Source organism: Podarcis gaigeae (genome assembly GCF_964106915.1).
Source record: "Podarcis gaigeae genome assembly, chromosome: 1".
NCBI classification, from domain to species: domain Eukaryota; kingdom Metazoa; phylum Chordata; class Lepidosauria; order Squamata; family Lacertidae; genus Podarcis; species Podarcis gaigeae.
Genome location: NC_139678.1, coordinates 67,450,955 through 67,467,774, shown reverse-complemented (window position 1 = coordinate 67,467,774; position 16,820 = coordinate 67,450,955). Strand labels below are relative to the sequence as shown.

General features: G+C 40.9%; 1 protein-coding gene across 24 annotated transcripts in view; it reads left to right on the top strand.

Moving 5' to 3' along the window:
* The window catches only part of TEAD1 (TEA domain transcription factor 1), a 176,268-nt gene that overhangs the window by 109,714 nt on the left and 49,734 nt on the right, over positions 1-16,820 (top strand). For all 24 annotated transcript variants that reach the window (XM_083725524.1, XM_083725535.1, XM_083725536.1 and 21 more), the window contains one exon: positions 15,965-16,029. In XM_083725524.1, the coding sequence (XP_083581650.1) occupies positions 15,965-16,029 (65 nt within the window). The remainder of the gene's footprint in view (positions 1-15,964; positions 16,030-16,820) is intronic.

The window sequence follows — 16,820 nt, the reverse complement described above, 5'->3', positions numbered from 1 at the left end:
CTGTATACCTGAAGGAGCGTCTCCACCCCCATCGTTCAGCCCGGACTCTGAGATCCAGCGCCGAGGGCCTTCTGGCGGTTCCCTCATTGCGAGAAGTGAGGCTACAGGGAACCAGACAGAGGGCCTTCTCGGTAGCGGCGCCCGCCCTGTGGAACGCCCTCCCATCAGATGTCAAAGAGATAAAGAATTACCTGACGTTCAGAAGACATCTTAAGGCAGCCCTGTTCAGGGAAGTTTTTAATATGTAATGCTGTACGGTTTTTAACACTGATTGGGAGCCGCCCAGAGTGGCTGGGGAAAACTCAGCCAGATGGGCGGGGTATAAATAATAAATTATTATTATTATTATTATTATTATTATTATAGTTCCATTCCACTATAAAAAATTAAAAGAAAAAACCCTTCCCACGACCACCACAGGAACAAAACCTGATAATGATGCAATTGAGAGAGACTAGTCAGAGGACAGTTAAGAAGTTCTTGTTCACCATTAACCCCTTCCAGCAATGGGGGAACAGCAGGCATGAGCTAGAAACAAAAACTATGATTTAGTGTTAAATGTATGAGCTTGGACTCATGCACTTCCCTCTGGGAATTTCCTTTTCCTTTTCAATTAATATCAGTTTGAGTTCTGTCCAAACCCAAAAGTGTAGTTCACCTTAAGTATGATTTAGAGCATGGGTGGGTAATGTTTGCCGGACTATCTGTGGACTACAACTCCCATTATCTCTGCTCATGCAGACTGGGACTGATGGGAGTTGGTGTCCAACAACATATGGGGGCAACAGATTTCCTGCTTCTGGGTTAAGGAAACAGGACAGCTCCATAAACCATGGTTTGTAGTTCTTTTGTTTCCATAAACTTGCCAGAGTTTGGAGGTAGAGAACATTAGTTGTGCTCAGAGTATATTCATTGAAATCAAAGGGCTTAAGGGTTGCATTTAACTAAATTCTACTCAGAGTAGACATACTGTAATTAATGGGTCCAAGCCAGTCATGTCCATCCATTTATTTAAATGAGTCTACTCTTGAGTATGAGCATTGTTGGCTGCACCCCTAAGTAATTTAAGTGTTGATTAGTCTTCTCTGAAAATGGCTAATGTTGGCTATCACCCATAATTATACTGTGGTGAGTTAAGCATCAGAAATGAAGCTTGATCACCTCCTTGAGTGTGCACTGGCAGCAGCAGAAGGAGCCATCCAGATGCTTGCTCGTGTAATACTAAATCATAGTTTAGTGCTGCATCTAAAGAGGCTGTACCATTTTGATTGACTAAGAGGAAGAGATGTTGGGTTACTGTTTCCGACTGACACTCACACATCCTCCATAATGCCTACTTCAAGCCATAGGCTCTTTTACTCTTGTCCTCATTCCATGGAATCAGTGCGGACTCTAATGTGCAGATCAACGTTTTGAGTCATTATTTTAGTCAATAAGTTTGAAGATTTTTATTTAAGAGCAGAACAAGTATGTTCTCCAGCTCACATTTTCACTGGGCAAGAGCAGGGAGAGACGATGGAGCTTTGCTGTTTAGGAATACTAAAGCTCGAAAATTCTGGAATCCCCCCCATGAGAAACGGTGGCTCTTTTGAAGTTGAGGAAACTCGGCCACACATGCTCACATGATAAATATATGCTAAAAGCTTGCTTGTATTAGGGTGATAATGTACTTTAGTCTAGTTGAGGAAATGAAAAACCTGACACATGGCACCTGGGAATCTTTGTGACTCACTCCTGCTCTTGACAGAGGGCTATAAATTTCCCTGACAGAAAACACATCACTGCTGTAAGCTTCACCAGAAACAACCTTTCATTTTGTTCCTAACAAATATGTATTCAGCCCCTTGCTTTTTAATGCCTTTATATAAGCCTTTTACAACCCTGTAGGGGTAACTACGCTTCATTTCACTCCTTGTGACTTGTGCCCCGTGAGCAACCCTCAACTGAGGGTGACGCTCACTGTGACTGGGCGGGGCAGGTGGCGCTACAATATAATGCACAATAAAAAACGTGTTAAAAGACGTTTACAGCTGCAAAGCTAACTGCTCAAGGTGTAGGAAATGATGGAAATAAGGTAAGCCTCTATATTGAGGGGACTGCCTGCAGAGCGATTGGAGTTGTACAAGAGGAGAGCCTTTGGACTGGAAGGGATCCATGCTGGTGGTAGCACTGAAGCACTTGTTGCTGGAGTGAGGGCAGCCAAGGAGGGGGACCATGGCTGTTTAATGAGGCCTCCCAGCCAGGGAAATCTAGGGTAATGCAGAAGAGCAGTATTAAAAGCTACTGCATACAGCCTACCTTCTGTCGTGGCGTTTGGTACAATTCATAGCACCTGTCAATAATCAAATAATACTGTAATTATTTTAACATCCCTCTCTTACGAGTTTCATCAGAAGCCAATTTTTGTATTTTAAAGCAGTTATGACCAAACTACACTGTCCCTTGCTGGCTGGGTTGTACTCTAGTTGTTGTTGTTGTTGTTGTTAATGTTTTCTACCTGTTTTTCAGCATGCTGCCTGCCCTGAGCTTTTGGGCTAATGCAATATTTATGTTTAAGTAAAGCAATGAAGCAGAATTTTCAAGGCCCTTTTAATCAATACTTTTATCTCTTGGTCAGACAGTTAGTATTTGGCCTAGTAAGTATAGAGTTGCTTTCCTACAGAGATGTGTCTCTTGCCACACACCCTTGAATATTGGGGTGGGTGTTCGAGGATCTCTGTGTGTGGGGAACAACCCCAATAATCCATTTTTATAGACTGAATTTCAGTCTTTTCTGGATGAAATGAGCAGAAGAAATAAACTGAGAGTGTCCACAAGAAAAGTGTTAAAATGCACATATGCATGTACCCCTGTCTGTATATTGCCAAAGGCAGAATACAGATGAGAATGTAATATAGAAATGTTGGCACAAAGATCTACACACAGTTCTCCCATAATATGATACAGGATACAAAGCCTCACCGTACACAGATTTAGGTCAATGGTCGCTCTAGGCCAGAGGAATTTTCAATTGCCATAAATTAAGGGGGTGGCAAAAATTCAATTGCCATAAATTAAGGGGGTGGGAATCAACCAATGAGTCCTGTCAGCAGAAGCTCTGTGCAACAACTTCTGCTTGGGCACCTGGGCTTCACCCCCACCTGTGTGCCCTCCTTGCACCTTTGAAATTGACCTGGGGGTAGGAAAACACCTGGAACAGCACTTAGGGGGAAGAAGAGTTTCGACTCTTCCATCCGGTAAGACAGAATGCTTGGCCAGAACAATCACCATAGTACAATGCTGAATTCATTTCAACACGATTCTGTTTGAGAACCAAGGTACGACTGTATTGCAGCAGAAGCTGCTAGGAAGGTACTAGGGATTGTATCCAATGCTGTTTTCCCCCCACTTGTGGAGCAGACCTCTGCTTGCACAATGAAACTTGCTCCCCTCTCCCCTGTAGACCCCTGTGCATCCTCAAAATCTTCTCCAGAGGATTGAGGAACCTGCAGTAGCAGAATTTGGTGGTGCACAGGGGGCTACAGGGAAGAAGAAGGATAATTCCCTACTGTGTGAGTGGAACTTCACTTGCACAGCATTGGACACAGCCCCTAATCAGGAATTTTAGTAACAATTGGTCAATTTATGAAGTAAAGAGGGCTTGGAATAAGATATGATCTGAGGTATGGCTTTGACTCCTTATCTAAAGCAGCTGCATGATCTGTGGATGAAGGTAGGGCTAGGGTTGAGAGACCAAGAAAATGAAGCGACTGGTTGAGAAATTTGTTCTACAGGAGGATAAGACACAAATTAAATGTGTTCACTTTTTGGAACATGTATCCATCTCTTTTAGTGTTACAAACTGTGTGAGTATAATGTTGATGTTTAGCATCTTGACATGACAAACTAATCTGGATTAAAATAACATAATGCCACCTTGGTTGTTAGCAGACAGGTAAAGCACACAGTTTTAAGAAGATAACATTGCACCTCTGCTTTTGGTTAATATTATTGAGATCAGTCTTGCAACCTAAGAATGAGGCTTGCATCTTGCAGCGGTTATATGGGGAGCTATAGAAATTTCATATTTGACCTAAAAGGCAAAGGCTTTTGAAAGTCATTGTCTTCGAGGATTATAAAGAAAGTTAAAATTATAAAAGCGAGAGGCCCTAAAATAGCTGTTGTGTTAATAAATACTGTGTTTTAATATAGAACGCGTGCACATTTCCCTAATGATCTGCTTGCATTTGATTCTGGTTGAACTCCTAGAGTTGTGACAGCCTTAGCAACTATGATGGCATTTGAGCATTCCCTTGTTTACTCCTGGTCCATCCAAGGACTGCTCCCCAAATCAATATCACACGGTGCTTCTAAACTCTGTAATGGAATACCCTGGGCATCTTGAAATATAAGTTGCTGCTGTCAAGATTCTAAGTTACTGTCAGCTAAAGCCATTCAGTATGAGAGCTATGCTGAAGAGAATGTGAATGGAAGGGAGATATGCCATGCGGATGGTAGCATTAAGCTCTCCTCACTTAGTCTGCTTGGGAAATGTTGCTAGCTGCTGGCCTCTGCCTCTGCACAAATGTGAATATTTGAAAGTTTTTCTGTGGTTGCTCACCAATCACCTCTTCTTTCCAGAGGTCAAAGAACATTCACTTCCATTCTTAAGCTCATGCCAGTCTCTTTATCTCACATTCTGTTGAAACTAAACACCTTCATCATGTGCAAAAGGAGCAGCACATGATTTCTGGGGTGTGGGATTGTAATCCTGGTCCCAGAGTCAGGTGGCCTGCCTGGCATAGCATCCCAATAGTGTGCTTGACTGGAAGCAGGGTCAGTCTAGGACCAGAGTCCCATTTTCCAGTAATTGCATGATGCCCTGTTTAAAATGTGAATGGGACTATATATGATCAAGTAGAAGGAGTTGCTAAGCGTGGATTTCTGTGCTGCTGTTTTTGAGGCTGAAGAGTCCTTCGTTGTTGTTGTTGTTGTTTAGTCGTGTCCGACTTTTCGTGACCCCATGGACCAGAGAATGCCAGGCACTCCTGTCTTCCACTGCCTCCTGCAGTTTGGTCAAACCCATGCTGGTAGCTTCGAGAACACTATCCAACCATCTTGTCCTCTGTCATCCCCTTCTCCTTGTGCCCTCCATCTTTCCCAACATCAGGGTCTTTTCCAGGGAGTCTTCGCTTCTCATGAGGTGGCCAAAGTATTGGAGCCTCAGCTTCAGGACCTGTCCTTCCAGTGAGCACTCAGGGCTGATTTCCTTCAGAATGGATAGGTTTGATCTTCTTGCAGTCCATGGGACTCTCAAGAGTCTCCTCCAGCACCATAATTCAAAAGCATAAATTCTTTGGCGATTAGCCTTCTTTATGGTCCAGCTCTCATTTCCATACATCACTACTGGGAAAACCATAGCTTTAACTATACGGACCTTTGTTGGCAAGATGATGTCTCTGCTTTTTAAGATGCTGTCTAGGTTTGTCATTGCTTTTCTCTCAAGAAGCAGGCGTCTTTTTAATTTCGTTGCTGCTTGAAGAGTCCTTACTCCTCCATATTAATGTGATGAAAGCCTCTTTCTCTCCACCCCAGCTGATTTTCATGCTATGGCATACTGACATCTTGTATTCTGGGGCACTTTTACCATGTGGAAATTTCAGCTGAAAAGATGGTCTTGATTTGCACTTACCCTGTACCCGCATGACAGGCCAGAAAGATGCTTCAAGTATATAGGCTCATTGGAGGATAAACAAGCCATAAGTAATTTTGCTTTCTAATATATCTAAAAAGAAAGTCACTTTTAGAGAGGGTTAGAGTGCACTGTCACACGCTGTTCTCCTGGCTGCATTTTTTTTTTTTTTACGTTTTAAAGGAACTTCACCTGAGAGCTGTTATCTCAGGGGAGTTACAGCGAAGTATCTTCCATTTCCCAGTCAGTATTTCAGTTCTTTGTGGATGAAAGTGAAGCTTGGTGGAGAGGTAGCTGCTGATCTTCCAAGTGAGACAGAAATCTTCTACGCCTGACCTTCTTCCTGCCTGGCACCTTGCGGTTCAACCCTACTCTGTCATCCGCATTATAGATCTCTTTACATAAGTGGCAAAGGATCAAGCTTATCCTGTTAATTCAGAATGGTCCTTCTAAACTGCTCAGATTAAACCCCCCCCCCCCGATCATAAGGTGGATCATGAATAGATGGCAGCAGTTTCCTTGCAAAACTACTCCTGCATTTGAAAACAAAGGGTGCCAGTTGTGTGCGTGCGCAAATATGTCTTTAATGAAATTGTATGTTTGGAGGCCTGTGGGTTCATTAATAAGAGCAAATATTCTTGCCCTGCACTCCTGGAAAAATATCTCTACAAATTCTGCTCTGACCAAATAAGCAGTGTCTCACTCAGCACTTACATTTAAAATCCTTCATATATTGGTTAAATACTTTTCATTTGGCCCTCGTTGGCCATCTGAACTTGTGGTACCGTGTAACCTGATTCTTCTTGATTAACACTGTGTGAGTTTAAAAACATCTCTAGACCTGCTACTACAAATGCAAAATTTATTTTCCACACTGGGCATACTGTATTTTTCCGTGTATAAGACGCCCCCATGTATAAGACAACCCCTATTTTTTTAACCTAAAATTAAGAAATTAAGTTGTTTAGCTTTGTTGGGTGGGGGAGGTCACTCCCGCCAATCGCTCACCCACCTGCCTGCCACTGCCGATCACTTGCCACAGCCACTGCCAATCGCACACCTCACCGCAGCCCCCAGTTGCCTGCCTGCTCACCACCACCACCAGCCCACCCACCCACTTGCTGCATCCGCCAATCGCCTGCCCAGTTGCCACAGCTACCAATCACCTGCCCAATCGCCGCTGCCAATCTCCTGCTTGCTGCTGCCATTAATCGCATGTCCGCCCTCTGCATTCATTATCCTTGTATAAGACGACACCCAATTTTTGCCTATTTTTTGTTTTAGCAAAAAGTAATGTCCTACACACAGAAAAATACAGTTAATGCTAAACAGTGTCAGATAAACCACATAAGTCTCTTTGTTATAGAAACGAATTGTCACTTGATGGTTGTAGCATTTGATTTTTGTGTGTGTACTATTAATAGGAGGGGTGTGCAAACTTAGGGGCCAGGCTCTTTCACAAAATGATTGTTGGCTTAATGAAAACATGCTTTCTTTTTCTGTTTTTAAAGCTTTACCCTTCAAGAAGCTTTTGTTATTAAGTCACTAGCTTCTGAACTAATGATAGTGTAGCTAGAAAGAACACTTTTGAGGCAGCATTCCTTCCTGTATCAAAAGCAGAGAACCTTAAAATATAGTATCAGAGGAGGATGTTGAAATGATGACTTATTTATTAACTGCAACTAAAATAGTGATGTGTCAAAACTGGAAATCCCCTACTCTGCCTTCTGGTGATTCCTGGCTAGTTAACTTTTGAGATATGGCTTAGACGGTTGAAATTGACTAATATGATTAGTATAAGTGAGGGCGGATAGAAATTTATTAAACTGATTGAAAAATTGAGTTTGTTGATACTATACTGGAATGATAGAACTCCATACTTAGTAGACCCATATTCTTTATTATGGGGCATTTAATAATGCACATTTATGTGGCAACCTGATATCAAGAAAGTAATGCTCTGTATCCACACAATATATACCCATATGTCACACACACACACACACACACACACACACACATTTTGATCATGTAAATAGATCAGCATTTATATAAATTTTTATATTCACTGTTTTGTATTCAACTTTTGATACTTCTGTTGAATGAGTTTTTTAAAATGATGTCACTGTGGTCAGTTACACTGAGTAGGTCCTAAATTTCACCATCCACAAATGGAAGGACTCCCTTTTGGCCACAGGAAGCTTCTGGTCCAGTGGAGGAATCCTTCTAGCAGAAGCAGGAGGCTATTTTTGCCAGTTTTTCTCTCCCCTTGCACATACCACCCCCACCCCAACCTGGTTCCAGAGGGATCTCCAGTCCTTTGGAGCAGATTTTTGAAAGGCATCATTGGTTTTGATGGGAGGGCAGGAACAAAGCAATGTCTTTCTCTTCAGCTAGTCGGAGCTTCCCTGAGCTGGAGCAAAGCCATTACCTAAACCTTCATTGTGAAGCTGGAAGACCTGCCTGCACTGGTGTGCTTTTGAACAGCTAGGTTGGCAGGAGCTGGGACAGAGCAACGGGAGCTCACTCCATTGCAGGGATTCGAACCGCCGACCTTCTGATCGACAAGCCCAAAAGGCTCAGTGGTTTAGACCACAGCGCTACCCGCGCCCCACAGTTCAAAAGCACACCAGTGCAAGTAGATAAATAGGCACTACTGCAACGGGAAGGTAAACAGTGTTTCCGTGTGCTCTGGTTTCGTCATGGTGTTCTGTTACACCAGAAGCGATTTAGTCATGCTGGCCACATGACTCAGAAAGCTGTCTGCGAACAAACGGCGGCTCCCTCGGCCTGAAAGCAAGATGAGCGCCGCAACCCCATAGTCACCTTTGACTGAACGTAACTGTCCAGGGGTCCTTTACCTTACCTTTTGCTAAACTATACATTTGACAGCGTACATGAATATATTTGCATTAAAGAGGGGAATCCAACGTAGCACGAAGTGGGGTATGTGCATAGGGAACAAGGTCTGCTTGTGCAATAGGACTTCCCCTCTTCCTTCCATACGCCCTCTAAACATGTTCTGGGGATACCCCAAGCCTCCAGAACAGTTTTACAGTTGTCTGGATGCATGGGGTGGGGGGAGAAGGGGGGAGCCCCATTGCGTGACCTGACCATGTTATTTGCAGGCAACAACTTAATTGAGTCCTGCCTGTTTCTTCCATTTATTCTTAGGTCTTGCTGGTTAATCCCTGTGAAAGGTGCACATGTTGTAGTGTGACATTAGCATAACATAAGCAGAGTATTTTGGCAACTCTCTAAATTCAATGAGTCTTCAAAGTGGTGTTATGAGCAATGTCATTAACAGACTTGGCCTTATTCTCACAGAGAATATCTTTCCAATCTTGCAAGAAAATAATTTTCCTTTCATATTAAATTACTCCTTTCCCCATAAATTTTCCTTTATGCTATAATGTAATGTGAACAGTGAAAAACTCTACATTTCCTGGACACATATATACAGTTAAGAACTAAGCTTAAAAAAAAAAGACTATGAGAATCTGAAACTTATCCAAGCTAACCGTTCTTCATTCTTTATTGAGAAAGTTAATCAGCATTTAGAATAAAGCCTCTTCAAATGAAGACTGCAAGCCAACTGTAATTCTTCTGAAAAAGGGACCTCCTTTTTCCTTGGCAAAACTGAAGCCACCAACTGAGAAATTCTATTTTGCTAATTTTTATCTATTATGATGCAAATCCTGATTTTAATCCCCCTAACTCATCCATCATGCATGACAGATGAGCCAACCTATTGTCTACATATCTGAAGGATTTCTGTCCAAGTTAGACTTTTCACTATGAATTCTTGGCAGAAGAATACTTGTTTTAATTTGTTTGGTGCACTGTATAAATCAGCACTTTCTAAAAGTCAAATACAACCTCAGCATATAAAGTTCATATTTGATTAGTTTGTTGGCCTGTTACCGCAGCAAGAAAAATAGTAGTAATGATCTTTCTGCAAACTGTTGTTCTATTTCATCTTCCTTGGTCAGAACTGCAGATTGTGGTTTCTTAAGGTTGTGTGATGTTTTGAGAAATCACGAAGTAGACATTAATTTTGGACAAATTTCTCAGTGAAACATGATGCACTTAATATTGCATAGCAAAGTGTATAAATGCAAATTCATCCAATGTATTCTGTTGCTGAGGCTCACAGCACTGTGGGGGTGAGGATCTGAATCATTAATTGTATAAACTGAGGTGCTAAGACCATTAAACATTGTATGCTTACTCCTAGGAGTAGCTGTGTTTTAACGGCAAGATGGGTTTTCAAAAGCCACAATCCAAGACAGAACAAGAAGTGCTTTGCACTATTCCAACCAACGGGCTTAATCACATCTAATGTTGGGCTGGGTTGTGGTCTCTGAGAACAGAATTTCCAAAACTATAGATTTGTCATGAATGGCTAGGATACTTCAGGACAAATATATTGAAGGCAATGGAATGGCATAAGAAGGAGGTTACAGCCAGGTCATTGGAAGGTTCCTTTTGTAAAGAAGATGATGAAAAAGAAAAAAATGCAAGGGAGAGAGAAGCCATTCTGCTTTGGGGAGTTCATAGCAAAGGATTTGAAAGTAGTGGGCATGAAATGAATTATGTTAGTGTCCTTATTCGGCACCCTAGTTCATATTTCATGCAGGAACGAATGAATTGGCTATATGGTCAGAGCACTATGTCTAGAGGAATTGACATGAATTTTCTCATGGGCACATGGCAAATGATATTTTGAAGAAGATATTAAGGAATGACATATATATATATATATATATATATATATATATATATAGAGAGAGAGAGACATATATATATAGACATATATATATATAGACATATATATATAGATTTTCGTGAAAATCTACGAAAGCAAATATATATATATATATACACACACCTATGGTGTGTGTTTTGTGTTTGTCATAATTACACAAACCTACAGTTTATTTATATTTGTAACATTTAGCTTATGAAAGCATCCTAATATTATTCTAATATATACTTACTATTGTATATAAGCATAATAGATACATAAATATACACACACCAATAAAATTGCTGTCAGCACAATGCTTCCAAAAGTAAACCTGTACTATTTCATCTCAACTGGGGAAATCCAACAGAGAAAGCAAAACAATATGGCAGAAGAATATTGCTGGCTTAACCATGAAGGATCAACACCCAATTTTTTTTTCTCCAGGGATGCTAAACCTCTTGTAGCTGCTAAATTGGATTTGCAGCTGAATGAAGTATCAGCTGCTGTTGGACAAGCCCATAAAAGCATGATGGCTGGCCTTTTGTAGGCAGGGCTTAGAGGACGATTGATATGTTTTAGCACTTTTAGGATTATTGTGATTAAGAGGAAACCACTCTGAATGATAGGGAAAAGGGTGTAAAAATGCACAGCCCACAGCTGGTAAGCAGCATGTGTTTGCTATGAGGGGAGGTCATGACTAGTTGATCCTGCTGGTTGTAGTGTTGATTGGCAGATAAGAAAACTTGATATTATGAAGCCCGGGATTTCCTTAAAAGAATGTGGCTTTGGAAGGCCAGCAAAACAGATAAATCAGAATATAATATAAATACATTTAGAACTGTCTTGCAGTTAAAATTCTAGCTGCACGGTTTTTAAAATGCAGTAAGGCAAAAATAATAATAATGCAGCATTCTAATTATAATTTCCCCATCCTTTAGGCAAGTATGGTCTTTATAGAGAGCAAAGTTTTTAAGGCAGTGTATAGTTGGGAGGAGGGAATCTAGATATGTTGAAATTCAATTTTCTGCAATTGTAAAACTGTTAAGCATCTGGCAGGGCAGAAATACTTTTGTCTATCTGCTTATTGGAAGAGAGAACCCTTCGAAAGCTGCTCCTCCCCACCCCCACATGAAACACCTGCCTCCAAAAGCACGAGAGCGTTTTGTGCGTCTGTCTGCACTCCCTAGCCTGCTTTCTTTCCCTCATTTGGAACCGAAGCTCATTTAGCTGACTGCTTTTTAATTTTTATTTTTTAAAAAAACACCCACGCACCATTTGAATCCTTGCAAATGTGCATTTAAATGGTTGAATCTCTAGCTCCCTTCTTCTTATTCTTTCCCCCCTTTTTTCCCTTTTTTAAGTGGGGCTGTGCCTCTTTCAAAATTTGAGTTTAGCATACCACACAGGAAAGAACACAAGCTTGCCAAGTCCTGCTGAGCGTTTTTTCAAGCCTGTGAAAAGAATGAATTATTCAGCAGTAAGCATGCTTACAGCTGGCCATTTGGGAGCTTTGATGTGCGAATCAGGCGGTTGCATGAATGCCCTTATTGTCATGTTATGTGTACACAGTGTGTGAATTATTGAAAATAGTGAGGCCTGAGCCTCATCTGGTAGAGATTACAGTGCAGGCATGCTGGGTGAAGGTCTGTAATTGAAAATCCCCAGATGCTGTTTATTTGGCCTATGTCACATGACCTTCTGCAGTAAGCTTGTCTGAACAAAACGCTGCCTGCATAGGAAAGCGTTGCCCAATCTCCCACCCCACCCTTTTCCTGTAAGCCTTCTCAAAACTGACTAAGAGGAACACTCTAAACACTCGCTATGGGGATGACTTAACACCTGCCTATAATATTTTTTAAAGGCTTAAGAAAGATTTTGCTCATGGCTTTAAAATAGCGGGTGTCTTAAAATCTGTTTAATCAGTTGTTGACTTTTATCTACAAGAGAGGTTTCTTGTTAACTAATTTGGATTTAAAATTTCTCTCCCCTGGCCACAAATGCTACACAAGGTGGATTTTCTTTCTTTTCTTTCTTTTTTGCTCGCATGCACACACACATGCACACACGCCTTTAACACAGGCGCTTTCATGGGTAGGCACACAGAATTTTATTGTGGTGTAAGATGCTAAAATCCTGGAAGGCCTAAGAGCATTCAGACATTCCTAATGCTGGCTTAAAGTTTCTTTAGGAATGCTGCTAATGAAGAATAATTCTCAGACGTCACCGATCCAAATGGCACAAAAATCTCTATTAAAAGTTAGTGAGACAAAATTTGGTTGGATCTATGATTTCAAACAAAAACATGCATGTTCTATTCACCTGAGTAAATTTGGTGTTAGAATTTGTGCTGAGTACCTTAAGCTTACCATATTATTTTTTTCAATGAATCTGGGGACCTTTTCAGCTTCAAATGGATTTTGTATGGGGACTGATTTGTAAATCCGGGGACTGTCCCCAGGAAATGGGGACGTCTGGTAACCTTAGAGTACCTTCCATAGGAAATCTAAGTCTTCCCTCTTTGCTCAAGCATCTATGAACAGAGATAAGTACTTGGGTGGGGAGGAAGAGTGCCTAAGACTGCAATCCAATACCCCTTTACCCGGGAATAAGAACCATGGAATTTAATAGGAGCTATTTCTGTATAGGATTGTTCTGCTTAACATCTTAGGAATTTTCCCATTTCCCCAGCAAGGGCTTGACATTATTTTTCCAACCCTGATTTAAATAATGTGGGGGTTAAAAAAAAAGTTTTGTTTTTTAACAAAGAATTTTTGACAGGAAGGTATATTATTCACCAAGCAAAGTAAGGTTTTGGTTTAACTACTGCCCCATTGGCCTTCTGTTTGTGTGTCCATTTCTTTGCAATGTGATAATGCAGTTGGAGATTAAGATAGAAGAATGAAAATTTGTACACACATCCAAGGCACAATTCAACATTTCTGATTTTCAAAGTTCAGACCTGAATTTGATTCCCTCATGTTTGAAGAATTCCTAGAGGCTTCTCCAAACATTGTATTTTACAATTATTTTTATATTGTAATATCCCTTGAGCTGTGCTTACTTTTCTTATTAATATTACTTTTCATTTTTATTATTTGTATCTTCCCTCTTAGACAGAGTGGTCAAAATTTCCATTGGCAAACCATAATTCTTTTAAAAAATAAAACTATGGAAGGAATGGATCCATGCGGAGACGTATTGGTGAGGTAGGGGGAGAGAAAGACAAGAACAGATTGAAGAACAGATTTTCAAAACACCGCAATTAGATAAATAGGCTAAAACAAACAAAAACAAAAGCACAACATCTTATACCAAGAGAATATTTTGTTCCTCTGGATGTGAAGCAGGGGAGCAGCAGAAGGATCTTATCAAGACTCAGGTGTGTGGTACAGTGGTACCTCCGGTTATGAATGGGATCTATTCCGGAAGCCCAGCTGCATCCCGAAAACTTCATAACTGGAGGCGCCCTTCTGCACACGCATGTGGGGCAAAACCCGGAAGTATACACTTCTGGGTTTTCTGCATTCGCAGCCCGAAGTTTATGTATCCAGAGGGATACGTAAGCAGAGGTACGACTGTAGTGATTTTTTAGCCTCTCTCATGCCAACCAGTTGGTCTTACATGAGGGATGGGCAGAAGGTATATAAGGATCTAGTTCAGGCATGGCCAAACTTGACCCTCCAGCTGTCTTGGGACTACAGTTCCCATCATCCCTGACCACTGGTCCTGTTAGCGAGGGATGGTGGGAGTTGTAGTCCCAAAACAGCTGGAAGGGCCAAGTTTGGCCATGCCTGATCTAGTTATACACTTCTAGATAGAATCATAGAATTGGAAGGGACCACAAGGTTTTGGGTTTTGAAGTGGATCAGCAAGGATCTCTGGCTCCCAGCAACAAAAAGACCATCCAACCCGCCAAAGAAATTACTGTTGAAATCAAGATGGGGAGGGTATACTAAAGTGGACTTTATGTGGAAAGACTTTTAGTTCAGTTTAACTCTGGGACTCTAATCAAACCCCCAGATGATTTTTTTTAAAAAAATCTGCATACACATCTTTTGCACTTGGCTCCAGTTGCTATATCTTCAGGTTCTCAGGGATCCTGAAAACCAGATGTCTGCTGCCGTTTCATAACATGACCACTGTGCTGAGAGAGAATGGGATAGTCCTGCTTACCCAAGAACAGGCATGTGATGGTGATAAAGAATGTAGAACATATAATGAACTTTACTCAGCTGAGCATTTAAATAAAACTAGCATATAGTCTGATGATCTGTAGCACAACTGACACAACTAGGTCTGTTGAGTTTTTAAAGAAAAAGTCTTGAAATCAAGAGGCTGAAATAATAACGGGATATACTCTAGGAATCTTGGACAGGATGGATTTCTGTAACAGAATAGTCACAAACAAGCATACCTTCATAATCTCCGGCTGTACCACAGAGCTAGATCATATTGAGGATCCAAACTGATTGAAGGCAGTACTGGAAATCTGGAGTTGTTTAAATGTTAAATCACCTCTATGGATTAATAAAATCACCCTGTTAGGAAGGAGAAAATGGAGAGGTGGAGCCAAAAGCACACAGAAACATATGGTGTTATATATTGAAACAGCACAGTTGTCACCAGTGTTGCCAACAAGTTCACACAAGTTATTTGCTCAGCCACTAGCCTGTCCGCCCACACAAAGTCATTTGAATCCTACTGATGGACTAAGAGACTCTCTTCCAGTTCACAAAAGGTTTCTTGTTTGCTGTGGATGATCCAGCGAGCAGTTTATAAGTCCTGTAGTCACTCTTCTAACACTTGATGACAAGAATTCTGACTCTGGTATTTTGCAAAGATCCAAACACAGAATACATTGGTGGTTTTCGAATAGAAACATTTTGGGCAAACAGTAGCCACATCGTGCTGTAAATTTGCCAAGGAGAAAAGTAAATTGATTGAATGAAATGGGGAGATTCCATATTTATTTGAATGCCCTCATGTCATTTAACTCTTCTGTTGTGGAGAGGAGGGGCTTGAGATGACCTCTGTGGTCCTCTGCCAGTCTTCTGGGTACAACCCCACACAAGTGTGATGCTTGCTTTACTTTTCTCAAGACATATCTAGTACTATATGATGTTTTTGACTCGGGGGAGGGATGGAAGAAGAAAGCACAGGTTGTTTCCCCTACTTATTTTGACTTAGCTCATGTTAGCCATTAAAAGAATTGTAGTTTAAAATTCTAAAAGTATTGCAGTTTCTATAATCAGATTGTCATGGCCTCCCAGAATGTTGCTGAATTTTGCAACTGCTTTTGCAGGAGAATTCTCTTGTGGCTCAGTCGCTAAGCTACTGTTTAAAATATATTTTTCTCAGTCTCTTCATTCCACATGCCGGCTTGCTTGTGCTATTTCGTTTTGGGCACAGGACCTGATCCATTTTTAAAATGCACATAATACTTGTTGCTGATCTGTATTTTTAAATTGTGCAGCTCTTCGCATTTATACCTTCATGCTAAATTTCTGGTTTTGTTCTTCATTGTAAATCTGTATTTGTTTCAGGTAGGAATGAACTGATAGCCAGATACATCAAACTTAGAACGGGAAAGACACGGACCAGGAAACAGGTAAGGAAATCCTTCAGGATAAAAACTGTGCATGTCAATGAATGACAGAATGTAGCGGTCTTGGCTAGAGTGGCTGCCTTTGCTTCAGCTCTGGTTAGTTCCTGCCTTGCTTTTTCAGTGTATTGAGTTTGTGTTCAGAAATAAAATACTGCTACTTGTGCCATTCATCACTTCAGTGACAACTTCCTTAAGCACACCGTATGCTTGCAGTCATAAGCACCTATCTTAAAAAAAAAACTATTGGATGCAGTAATCAATTAATTTCAGAATTACTGAGTTGCTATGATGGGACATAGTTGTGCTTTCTTCAGCTGCTCCTGTCCTCCCAGCCTGTTCATTTGGCTTGCAAAGGGCAAGAACCTCATCTGGACTGCCAATATCAAATCCTTCCTTTTGACGCAAACACGTTATTAAATTGCTCTTACAAGAAGAATCCTAATAATATTTGGGGAGCAAAAGTGGTAACAGGGATATTGTGCTGACTTCGGGAGGCAATGGCTGACAAATTTCAAGGTGCATTATTATCTTTATTTTTATTTAAGTTCTTTATTAAATCTGTATACTGCCCTTCATCCATAGCTCTCCGTGCGGTTTACAACATAAAAATCCAATATAAAAACACGTCGTTTTAAAGTCATCCAAATATATTTAGGGAAATCGTTTAGTAAAAGGAACAGAATGCTTTATAGCAAAGAGCAGAGAAAGGGTAGCAAATTGCATGTTTTCTTAGGTAAAGTCATCCACACAGTTTGTAGGCCATGCAAAATCCAAACTTAAGACGGTTCCCCTAA